The sequence below is a fragment of the Rhineura floridana genome, chromosome 11, assembly GCF_030035675.1.
Source record: "Rhineura floridana isolate rRhiFlo1 chromosome 11, rRhiFlo1.hap2, whole genome shotgun sequence".
NCBI lineage: Eukaryota > Metazoa > Chordata > Lepidosauria > Squamata > Rhineuridae > Rhineura > Rhineura floridana.
Window position 1 is genome coordinate 36,212,316 of NC_084490.1, and position 12,785 is coordinate 36,225,100.

General features: G+C 42.8%; 2 protein-coding genes across 4 annotated transcripts in view; both read right to left on the reverse strand.

Moving 5' to 3' along the window:
- Positions 1 to 1,576: 1,576 nt before the first annotated feature.
- On the reverse strand, positions 1,577 to 9,651 carry LOC133367966 (olfactory receptor 9S13-like). Its single transcript, XM_061592053.1, has 2 exons — positions 9,647 to 9,651; positions 1,577 to 2,516 (listed from the first exon to the last, which is right to left on the reverse strand). Exons 1-2 carry the CDS (start codon positions 9,649 to 9,651, stop codon positions 1,577 to 1,579), a joined length of 945 nt encoding a protein of 314 aa, XP_061448037.1.
- A 1,513-nt stretch (positions 9,652 to 11,164) lies between these two features.
- The window catches only part of LOC133365829 (olfactory receptor 6Y1-like), a 54,072-nt gene continuing 52,451 nt past the window's right edge, over positions 11,165 to 12,785 (reverse strand). For all 3 annotated transcript variants that reach the window (XM_061588136.1, XM_061588135.1, XM_061588137.1), the window contains one exon: positions 11,165 to 12,210. In XM_061588136.1, coding sequence (XP_061444120.1) covers positions 11,245 to 12,180 — 936 coding nt within the window. In that variant the 5' untranslated portion in view covers positions 12,181 to 12,210 and the 3' untranslated portion in view covers positions 11,165 to 11,244. The remainder of the gene's footprint in view (positions 12,211 to 12,785) is intronic.

The window sequence follows — 12,785 nt, forward strand, 5'->3', positions numbered from 1 at the left end:
TTGTTTTTACACTAAAAATATTCTTGTAAGTTCACATTTCAATGAAACAGATTAATCTGCTTTTAGCCACCCATAATGAAAACATTTTTTTAAAAAAAATCCCCAGTTTCAAGAGATATATCTTCTACTTATGCAGAAGTCAAAGTCTTCTCCCAAAATTTATATCAAATGAAGCAGTTCTGAGATATCCTGAATTTCTAAGTGATAAATGGCCTGGAAGTGTCATTAATAGGTGATTAGGTGAATCAATAGGGAGGCAGATAGAAACCATTATCTTTAGTTTGATGAAAATGCATTAAGGCTACAATCCAATACACATCTACTCAAAAGTAAGCTTCATTGGGTTCAATGAGACTTACTCCCAGGTAGGTGTTATTGGATTGCAACCTAAGACTGTAACACTAAAGCGGTTAGGAATATTAATGCTTTTCTACTGTTTCATCCTATGACAGCAGAAAAATGTTCCCATTTTCCTCTGTACTTTTATATATATCCTTTCGTCCTGTTGGAAACAACACAGGAACTTTCTGAGTCTGATCATTGATTCATCTAGCTCAGGGTTGCCCACACTGACTAGCAGTGGCTCTTGAGTGTTTCGTACAGGAGATATTCCCAGTCCTGAAGATGCTGGGGATTGAACTTGAGGCCTTCTGTATGCAATATAGATGCTCTATTACTGAACTATGACTACTTAAGACTAGCTCAGAAATTATGTGTGATTTTGTTTTCTTATAAAGAGAACTTCTAACAATCACCCCTCAGAATTGTTCCAAGTGGATGAGGCTGGAGCTGGTGCCCATCCTAAGAGATCAAGAGCAGGATAAAGAAGGTGCTGGTGATGGTGGTGATAATAGGATGATGTTAGAGTGGTATTGGACAAAACTTTAATTTTTAGTATTTTTTCTAGAGTCAGTTATAATAACCAGATCCCAGTTACTACTCAGTTTACTGCTTAGCTGAAGAGGTTCTTGCCTGGTTTATTTGAAATTCTAAAAAGGTGACAATTGATATATGCACACTACAATAATCTGTATGGTTTGGTGGGGTAGTTTTGATTGTTTATCATCTTATACCTAAAGATTTTGAACAGTGGCCCTGGAAATGAGAGTTCTAGTCAGTAGCAATGACATCAATTTTCTACACAGAAAGTTCAAGTAAAGAACACAGTCCCAATGCACAGACTAACAATCTAATTGACATGATTCAAAAGGGAGAATAAAGGGGGTGAAGCAAAATGGAGTAGGAGGAGAATATGGGGTTGAGGTGTTTGTGGGCAGAAAGAGAAATGTAGGGTGAGAAGATGGAGTTCAGGTGATTTTTTGGAGAGCTGAAGTGGTTTTGGAGGCTTAAGGTGAAACTGAGGGGGAGGAGAAGCAGAGCAAGCAGGGGAAACCCCCTTGTTTATGCATAAACACACTTCCATGGCCACACATTTCACTAGCCCACACTCACAGAGTGTGGCTGGAATATGTCATACACCCTCAAGCACACTGGCACAAAAGGGGCACACCTCTGTGCCGCAAGCCTACCTTTTCACCCTGAAAAGTGCTGCAAACAATGTCAAATAGCTAGGGGTTTATTTGATGAAAGCCATCCTTCCCAGCTGCCTCCTCAAGGCATCTTTGACCTCCTTGTTTCTTAGGCTGTAGATTAATGGATTCAACATTGGGGTGACAATGGTGTAGAAGACAGATACCACTTTGCCTTGGTTAGGACTAGAGAGAGCCCCAGGCTGGCCATACATAAAGAAAGCTGTCCCAAAGAACAAGATTACAGCCGTGATATGGGAAGTACAGGTTGAGAAGGCTTTGTGTCTTCCTTCCACAGAAGGTATGCACAGGATTGTGGCCACAATATAGCCGTAGGAGATCAGGACAATTGTGGAGGTTATAACAATGATAAACCCACACATCCCTAAGAGCACAATTTCATTTGCAAATGTGTCTGAGCAAGAGGCCTTCATGACAGCTGGGACATCACAAAAGAACTGGTTGATCTTCCCTGGCTCACAATAGAACAAACTGAATGTAAGGCCTGTCTGTGTGCAACAATTGAGGAAGTCAAAGAAATAAGAAATAGCCACCAGAAGTACACAGGTCATCTTGGACGTAGTGACACTGTAAAGCAGTGGATTGCAGATGGCAATGAACCGATCATATGCCATCACAGCTAAGAAAAAGCATTCGGTGGTCCCAAAGAGAACGAAGAAGAACATTTGAATGGCACACCCGTTGTAGGAAATGGCCTTATTTCCAGTTGCAAAGCTCAGCATGGCTTTGGGAGTGATGACAGAAGAGTAGCAGACATCCAAAAAGGATAAGTTCTTCAAGAAGAAGTACATAGGACTGTGGAGTTGGGCATCAACAGTGATGATAGCTATCATTCCAATATTCCCTATCAAGGTGGTGACATACAACAGCAAGAAGAGGCCAGACAGAGCCAGCTGTAGCTCTAGATCACCATGGAAACCCTCCAAGATGAATTGTGTGACCATGGTGTGGTTTTCATACTGTTTTCTATACCATAAAGAACATAGTTTAAGAAGATGATGAGTGTTTTAAAGCAGAAATGTGCCTTCTGTTGTCATTGATGTCTATGTCTGATGATCAGAAATTCTTGGATTTCATCAACATTATACATTTCCAGCAGTATCCCATTTGTCTCTCTTGCAAACCAGACAAATACAGTACAGGAGCCACCTTATTTGAAATTGTTCCGATTCTGAAAGACAAATGGAAGTGTGAACAGAATCATTGTGAAAGATGATGTTACGGACTGCTTCACATGGTATGATATTCTCTGACTCAACCATATGAAAGTAACAATGGTCTGTTTCATTTATTGTAAGGCAACAGACACAGGGTTGCCTCTAAATGTACACTTGAGTGTCAGCCAATCCCAGCTCTTTGATGAGTGTGCAGCCATCTGTTATACAATCATGCACTAAACTGGGAATTTTCCAGTGTATTATACTATTATTCTGCATAGGTTCCTATCTAAATTCCCTAACTCAGATTCTCAGAGCTGTTACTTTACACAAAGAAAATAAAGCAGTGGCCAATGCAGTGATGTTTAGGAAACTGGTTGCCAGGTGATGAGATTAATGTGATGCACCTGATGCTGAGCTGTATCATTTCAACTGCTTGCTGGGGGGTAGCATGTTTGAATATCCTCCCATATAACCAAAAGGCTTGCCTATGATTGATATATAGGTCTAACTCAGAGGTTGACCATCTGCTTTGCCTGCAGAAGGTCCCAGGTTCAATCCCCAGCATCTCCAGGTAGGAGATAAGGTAAGATTCCTGTCTGAGATCCTGAAGAGCTGCTGCCCCTCAGTGTCAACAATACTGAACTAGATGGACCAAGTGGCATTGTTCAAAGTATTCTCTCTCCCATGAGTAGTCAGAAGTTGTATATTTTAGCAACAGATACAACATGTGACTCATTTGGATATGTGTTTCAGCTCTACTATTTCAAAGGTGTCAATTTATTTATTTTATTTATTATTTCAATTTATATACCGCCCTTAGCAAAATAGCTCTCAGGGCGGTGAACAAACAAGATAAAATACAATATATCATAATAAAATACAAAAACATATACAAACAAACAACAAAAAGCACAGCAAAAACAAAATAAATACTACAAAAATTAAAAATACAGATTAAAAGATTAAAAAAGATTAAGAAGATTAAAATGCCTGGGAGCTTAAAAAGGTCTTTACCTGGCGCCGAAAAGATGGAAGTGTAGGCGTCAGGCGTACCTCTTCGGGGAGGCTGTTCCACAACTCAGGGGCCACCACAGAAAAGGCCCTAGATCTTGTAACCACACTCCGGGCTTCCCGATGGGTTGGTACCCGGAGGAGGGCCTTAGATTCTGAACGAAGTGAGCGGGTAGGTTCATAGCGAGAGAGGCGTTCCACAAGGTATTGAGGTCCCACGCCGTGTAAGGCTTTATAGGTCAAAACCAGCACCTTGAATCTCGCCCGGAAGCAAATAGGAAGACAGTGCAGACGCGCCAGGACAGGTGTTATATGCGAAGACCGACTGGTCCTCGTCAATAATCTGGCAGCTGCGTTCTGCACCAGCAGAAGCTTCCGAACTGTCTTCAAGGGCAGCCCTACGTAGAGCGCATTACAGTAATCCAATCTTGAAGTTACCAGAGCGTGGACAACGGAGGCGAGGTCGTCCCTGTCCAGATAGGGGCGTAGTTGGGCTACCAGACTGATGGGATAAGCCTTTTTGTGTGATAAGGAAAAGATACACAATCTCAAAAAATGTGTCTTCAACAGGTAGGTCAGCACAGAGTCACTATGGAAATTGAGGTGGCTCTGTGGCAGACAAAGCATTAAGTTAAGGTACATACACACAGTTCAAAAGTCATGAAACCTACTCATCCATGGTGCTAATTTCTATTTACTCATAAAAATTGTAAGGCAGAGGAGGAATAACTCAAGGGGTATCTCAATATATTAGTCATCATGTGGGATGTGCCCACTGAAATGCATTGTTTTAAAGTTTACATCAGGTAATATTAAAGTATTAACAGTGATTCATACATGCCAGTAATGACTTGAGTAACATCAACTTGAGTAACATCAACTCATGGTTGTTGCACAGACACACAGTTCTTGTGACAGCCAGTTTTCTTCTATCCACTGTGATTCCCAATGCCTTTCATTCATTTTTAAACAAGACATTAACTAGGAGCAGGACAAGGGATCTTTCATCCTGCTAGTAATGCCCTCATCTAATTATGAAAGAGACAAAATTGCAGTTCCTCATCAGGGCTAATGTCTGACTATCAATTAGTTATGATCAGAGAAAATTAGAGATGCCAAAATTGTACAGCAGACAAAAATTATCTTGCAGTATGAACTGTATGTGAGGGACAGCCAGTGTGGTGTAGTGGTTAAGATATTGGACTATGACCTGGGAGACCAGGGTTTGAATCCCCACATAGCCATGAAGCTCACTGGATGACCTTGGGCCAGTCAATGCCTCTCAGCCTCATGAAAACCCTATTCATAGGGTCGCCATAAGTTGGAATCGACTTGAAGGCAGTACCTTTACTTTTTTATGAACTGTATGTAATAATTTTAGGAAATGTAATCAAACACCTACAACAACATTACTATGATTAGGTATGGCAGTTATAACATGAAGAATAATCTCTCACCTTGATTTCAGTAATCAAAGATTGGATTCCACACTGCATATTTATGTGCCTCAGAAACCTAACAACTTCAAAACAATTATCACCTTCCATCCACAGTTGAGTGAAGATGTTCAGGGATGTTATTTTCTCCCACTGAAATACATGAATGTATCCAAAGTGGGAAGGGTGGGGAGGAAGCCAATGTATCGCAATAAGTGGAAGTGTGTTCTTGCTTCCTGCAATCGTTTTCTGTCTCTTAAAGTAAATGGTGCTCACTTCAGACCCAGTCCCTAGAGAGCTAGTATTATCTGAACCAGAGAACATGCAACATTTCCTAAGTGCAAATAAGACATCTGTAGAACAGTGGTCCCCCCCCACATTCACCCCAGGGTGTAGCAGATTTATATTTGTCATAAAGTTAGAATGAACCACAAGAACGTTTGTATTTGTACATTAAATTTGTTGCACCTTTTAAGATACTGATTGGGAAAGCACTCACTTTAAAATATATATACCTTGTCAATTGGATTTTAAACTCTTATTATCAGAAATGCAAGGAAGCATTTTGTGAAAAATATGTCAACTGTTCCTGTATCTCAAGGGAGCTCAAACACCAGGGTAACAATAAGTGCCATACTTAAATCTGTTCTCCAGCTTCTCAAAATATTTTTTCCCCTTCAGTGTAAGATGCTTAATTTTTTTTCTGCCTCATTTGCAGGGCCCTTGTGGATCTCCATGGAATTTGAGCCTACCTTATCATTGCAAAGTAGACAGAAGGGTCGGTCTCTCTCTCTCTCTCTCTCTCTCTCTCTCTCTGTCTGTCTCTGTCTATCTATATGTGCATATATATATACAGTACATATATATATATGTATACATATATACAAAACTGTCAAAGAGAATTGAGAGTTCAAAGTGTAAAAAAGAGAGGGGGAACCCCTTTTAGACTTTTTTCTGTTAGAGTTCTCATAATTTGTTGAAATTAATTAACAATCAGCCATGTTCACAGAGTACCTGTAATCCTATTACTGGCCTTTCCCTATACTCTGACCTTCATCTTCTGCAGTTTAAAAGTTAAAAAAAATGCCTGGCTGATTTTTAATTAATTTAAGAAATTCAGTATTGAACTCAATGATAAGTCTGGGCATGCTCAGTAAGAACCAACTGTCCATGTTCTAAAAGCCAGACCCACAGCTGCTGGGCTTGCCTCATCAGAGCGCCACAACCACTCCAGACATTTATTTTACTTTAGACAGTCATGGCTTCCCTCAAAGAATCCTGGGAAGTGTAGTTTGTGAAGGGTGCTGAGAGGAGACTTCTATTCCCCTGACAGAGCTCCAGTGGCTACAACGGTTTAACGGTTTAACAGCCACTCTGATTGAAGCTCTGTGAGGGGAACGGTGTCTTCTAGCAACATTCAGCACCTTTCACTAACTATAATTCTCAGGATTCTTTGGGAGAAGCCATGACTGTCTAAAGTGAAATAAAGGTCTGGTGTGGATGTGGCCAGGGACAGCTTTGGTTTAAATTTGAGTGGAAGGCTACATGTGGCTGCTGTAGAATAAAAAGGTGGGGGAAACTCTGAAAAAGAATGATACTGTTCCCGTTTTCCTTTTGGAAAGGAAAGGGGCTTCCCCTCCACCCAGTGCCTACCCATCCAATCACCTCTCCTCCCCCTTACTCTCTCCCCCTGCCATTCCTGCCCTCCTTCTCCTCCCCGCCCTGCCCCTCCCCCAGGTCAGTTTCACCTATCCTAAGCATGTTTGCACAGGAGTAAATCCCACTGAACTCAAAAAACATGCAAATGATCAAACATCCTCCCTCCTATCCCCACCCTCTTGCTCCTTCACTCCCCCTTTCTTCACCCCTCCCTTCCCTTCTCCCATCCCCTTCCAATCCCCACCTTCCCCCTCCCCCTCCCCTCCCCAATGCTCAGTTTTACCTATCGTAGCTATGATTGCATGGGAGTAAATCCTATTGAACTCAATAAGCATGCAAATGATCAAAACTGCCCTTCCCACCTCCCACCTCCCATCACCTCCCTTTTGCTCCTTCTCCCCACCTTTCTTCACCCCTCCCCTTCCTATCCCCTCCTTCCCCTCCCCCTCCTTCTGCTCCCCTTTCCCCCTTTCCTCCGTCACTCTACTCTCCCCTATGCAGGAAGTGGATTGGACTGTGAAAGACCAACCCAAACTGTGTTTGCATTTTGACAAATTGGTAAGGCAGTACAATGTCTCAGAGAGGAGGTCAGGTCTCCTGTTCCCCTGGTGTATTCACTATAGCTGCCCAATTTATCTGCTTTTTAAAGTTTGATAGAGATATCTGTTGGCTATAGGTAAGTTCTTAAACCGCAAGGGTTTTTGCCTATTAGTGATTTACTGATGAGTTCAGGGAAGGAGTCATTCATATAGTCCAAGTGCCTGGAATCCGTTAGTGAATGGATGGGAAGGAATAGGCTGAAACTAAACCCTGACAAGACCGAGGTGCTGCTCGTGGGAGACAAGAGTAAGTTGGGAGATATAGACCTGGTGCTTAATGGAGTAAAATTGCCCGTGAAAGACCAGGTACGCAGCCTCAGGGTCATTCTCGACTCCCAACTGTCCATGGAGGCTCAGGTTTTGGCAGTGAGTCGGGCAGCTTGGTATCAACTTCATCTGATACGGAAGCTGCGACCCTACCTTCCTGTCCATCTACTCCCACGGGTGGTACACACCCTGGTCTCCTCTCGCTTAGACTACTGTAATGCGCTCTACGTGGGGCTGCCCTTGAAAACGATCCGGAAATTACAGCTGATACAGAATGCGGCAGCACGTTTAATTAGGAACTGCCGTCGCCGTGATCACATCACGCCAGTGTTATCAGATCTACACTGGCTACCAGTTGTTTACCGGGCCCAATTCAAGGTGCTGGTATTGACCTTTAAAGCCCTATAAGGATTTGGCCCAGTTTATCTTAAGGAGCTCCTCCAGCATCACCAATTAGGCCGCCTAATAAGATCAGCCTCACAAGACCTTCTCTCGATTCCGCCAGCTAAAACAGCTAGGCTGGTGCGGACCAGAGAGAGGGCCCCCACCCTCTGGAATTCCCTTCCTTTCAATCTTCGCCATGCCCCCTCCTTGATAGGCTTTTGCCGAGCCTTAAAGACCTGGCTGTTCAGGCAGGCCTATGGGATTTCTGGGGTGGGTTAGTTTTTAATGCTATTGATTACTTGAAAGAGGCTTTTAATTTTTAATTGTTGAGTATGTTGGTGTTGTTTTTATATTGTATTTTATTGTAAATGTAAGTCGCCTAGAGTGGCCATTGATTCGGCCAGATAGGCGACGCACAAATAAAATTTTATTATTATTATTATTATTATTATTATTATTAGTTTTTTGGTGGGGCAAAGCTTGCAGCAAAAGCTGTATGTTCATCTAGCATGTATAGGTAAAACAGGGGTGGGGATCCTGTGGCTCTACAGATCTTGTTCCGTTCCTGTTGTCCTCAGCCAGCATGGCAAAAATTCAGGTATGATGAGAGTTGTAGCTAGTACAACATCTGGACAGTCAAAGCTTAATGCTCTCGAGAAGAAAACAATGTTTCAGGTGGGGAAATGGTCTTGTCACTTTCTTTACTGATTACTAAATCAGAGCAAAAGCAAACAACATGGTCAGGCCTTTTCTCCCCCTCATCAGCTGACAACTCTACTTGGTTTCCTGTCCTAGCTGTTGGCTGGTTTGGGGACTTGAGTAGGCATATAAAGGTTGTTTGCTCAGTTATACTTTTAGAGACGCCTAGAAAGCCTCTGCCTATGACAATCACCCTTGTATGCATTGTTTACCCAAATACAAAGTAGAGGCAGTATGGAATAGTGGTTAGGGTGATCTTCACTTAGCCATAAAAAATCTTGCTTAGCCATAAAGCTGGTTGGGTGGATTTGGGCTGGCACTGAAAATTTAGGATAGATCTGTGCCGGCAAATTTAGCATAGAAAAATGCTGGGACCCGCCAGATGACCTTGGACCACTTTCAGAGTCACAGCCACCCAATACCTCTTCACTTGCCTGCCTCACTTCCTTGCCATTCAATAGCCTTTTGGTTTGTTGGGAAGGAAACCCTGAGCCTAGGAAATACACCAGTGAACCAAAGTTGCAAAGCACGATGGAACACAGGTGGGAGGGGACACACACACATAATGACAGTTACATTTCTTCATGGGAAGTTGACCTCGGAGGTGCCTTTAAGTCGCCAATAATGTTTTGAGAAGATAATAAACTGAGTTGCCCTTGACTGTTTTATTTCTTGCAGTACGCGATGTGTATTTACACCCATGTATCTTCTATGTATAATTAAGGCTTTGTATTTCACTCTAAATTCCTTCTGGGCACTCCCTCAGAGTCTTATTAACAGAATCTCACAGTTTCATTGATAAGAGGGCCTCTCAGGGCCATATGTATCTTCTTGTGTATATGTTCCCATGTTTATGACCCCCAGAAGTGTCAGTTACTCACCTCATCCCTACCCTTATCTCACAATGTATTACTCAGGGCCCCAAAGATTCAAGGGAGGAATGTCCTGACTTTTTGAAATGTAGCAGGGGCCTGTTATTTGTCTCTGACGTTGTCACTGATGTTATGTTACATTTTGTTTATTGCTGTTTCACTCCTGAAACTCCTGAAACCTATATATTGACACAGTAGTTAATAAAGGGCGCCTTCATTCTTGCCTGGCTGATGTGCCAAAGTGAGATTGGGGTCACTTTTTGATCAAAAAGTTGTGTATTTGTGTTTACTTGGTACCTGGCCGAAAGCCCAAGAGTCTCTCAGGCTCTCCTCAGCTCGCACTTACACCTGGGTATTGAGGTGAGCATCGCACCGCTTTGGCAGGTGCCAAAATAAGCCTCGACAGGTTGGACTGATAGCAGCAAAAGTAACTTTGTGCATGCTGATTAATGGTGGTTGGGAAACAGAGAAGTTCACAGGGGACAAGGGAAAGAAGGTCTCCCTCCTCTAAGAGGAAAGGGATAGAGGAGATGTTAAAGGGAATTATTATATGAAACTTTAATAATATAAATAAATTGGGAATAGAAAAGGGAATAAAAGCTGCTGTAAGAGAAAAAAGTGAATGTATAGGACCAGAGAGAAAATATGGGGAAAAGTGACTGTTTGGGGGTGGGCATAGGGTACCAGTTAAGGATAATGGATAAAGAAATAACAGATCTTTTTTTAAAAAAAATGAGAGGCTTAAAAGTGTAGGAATAGAAAACAGTTAAAGAAAACTTCTGCACCACTTAGATGGATCATCTCATTCAACCTAAAATGACAAGTCACAATAAAACCAGAACAAAAAGATGAATTAGATATCAGTAGAAAATGATGTCAGTAATTGCCAGCTCATTATGCCAAACTCTGACTCCATCTGCCACGATTTTGTTACTTGTGGGCCCAGTAATGTTCTTCAGTGGGCCTTGGGGGGTAGAAAGTCTGAGAACTCCTGGCATAGTTAAATTAAGAGGATCAAGCTATACAGATGAGCTATAATGGTCATTTAATCCATTCATTGCCTAAACTAACACATGAGTCCTATGCAGATGTTCAGAATCGCATGGGCATAATCACATGGCACAGGAGAGTGGGGACCAACACATGTATTGTTCATCCCTTTGAGCTGCAACCCTGAGTGTTCTGAGTTCCCACTCACAGAGTGAGTCAATAAGGTGCCCCACAATGGACATAAGCCCAATACATGGATAGCAGTGGGTAGGGTCTGGCGTGTCATGCAGGGGAACATGCAGGTTCAAACATGCATGCTAGCCCCCCTCTTGTGCCTCATGTGATTATAGTCATGTGATTCTGAATACCCTATAGTGTGCTGATTCTCAATACATACAAATAAAAACTCAGTAAACATCAAAACAACTATTAGCTTTAAATTAACCTATACATAGTATTCAATCCTATATGTAGATGAAGTTGCCTCAGAGTAGAGCAGAGGGTTGGTCAAGTATTATGACATTCCTCACTTTTTTTTATTAAACATGCAGTACAGAACACTGTTTTCGTCATGCTGCATTGAATCCAACAATACTACATATCAATTCATCTCTCCTTCAAATGATAATCTTTCCACGCAGTGTCCTCCAAATAGCCTTCTTGACCTCATTATTCCTGAGGCAGTAGATGAAGGGATTTAACATGGGTGTTAAAACTGCATAAATGGCTGAGATCAGCTTGTTGGAGTTATAGGAGGTGATGGCCCTGGGCCTCACATACATGAAAATCATGGGTGTGTAGTAAATGATTACAACTGTAAGGTGTGAGGCACAGGCCGAGAAAGCCTTGTTGTGCCCAGTGGCTGAAGGAATGTGTAGGATGGTGGCAATGATATAGATGTAGGACAGGACTGTCACAAATAAAGGAAGGACCAGTATGATAATGGCTAATACAAAGTCCACCAGTTCAGCTAGTGACATGTCCGTGCAGGCTAGATTAAGCACAGGTGAGATATCACAGAAGAAGTGATTGATGATGTTGGAACCACAAAAAGTCAACTGTGAGATGAAAGAGACCTTGAAAACAGAGATAGTGAAACCACTAATCCATGACCCACCAGCCAAGTGGAAGCAGAGCCTGGTGCTCATGATGGCTGAATAGCACAGTGGGAAGCAAATGGCAACATAGCAATCATAGGCCATGACAGCCAGAAGGACACACTCGGTGCATGCTAGAGAGACAAAGAAGTAGAGTTGAGTCATGCATCCAGCAAAGGTGATCAGCTTTCTCTGGGTAAGGAAGTCAAAAAGCATCTTGGGGATAGTGATGCTAATGTACCAGACCTCCAGGAAGGACAAGTTACAGAGGAAGTAGTACATGGGCTTGTGCAGGTTTCTGTTCATCCACACCATCAGCATGATGACTGTGTTTTCTGCCAGCACCAAAAGATAGTTCAGTAAGAAAATGAAGAAGAGCAACAGTTGGACATTTAATGAGGTGGGGAAGCCTAAAAGGATGAACTCGGTGATGATGGTTTGGTTCCCTTTCCCCATTCCAGGACCCTGGGTTATGTGGTTTCTTCCCTGCAAGAGAAAAAGTAAATTCCTTTGAATTACATTAGCTATATCCCAGATGTGCCTTTATGTTTATTGTAGACAGGGCTGGTGCCAAGTATGACTGGGCCCTTAGGCACCCTCCTGTCCCGGGCCCATGATGCCATAGCCCAATGCCCTCCCGATACAGGTGGCATGGCACTAGTAAGCCTGCTTGCATGCCCCACCTACCTCTCGTGTTGTGTGACTGACATGTGCACATAGCGCCCATGCCTGCTATCAACCAAAATGGCAGTGGGGGCATCAGCCCCTTAGGGAAGCCCCCCTACCATCATGGGTGACACTGACAGAAGAGGTAGGTGGGGCATGCGTGTGGGCTTACTGAGGCTTGTTCTCTCTGTATTGGGAGTGCATGCCTGGGAATTCCTTCTCTGCAATCCACAGATCATGGAATGGGAGCACCACCTTCCCACCCTAAGGAGGGGTCCTACCAGGTTCTGCAGTTTCCAGTAACTGGTATTCAGAAGCATACTGCCTCTGACAGTGAGATAAACTTCTCTTTCATCTCCGTGTGAACCCTTGAAATCTATTCTGGAAGGTTCCCT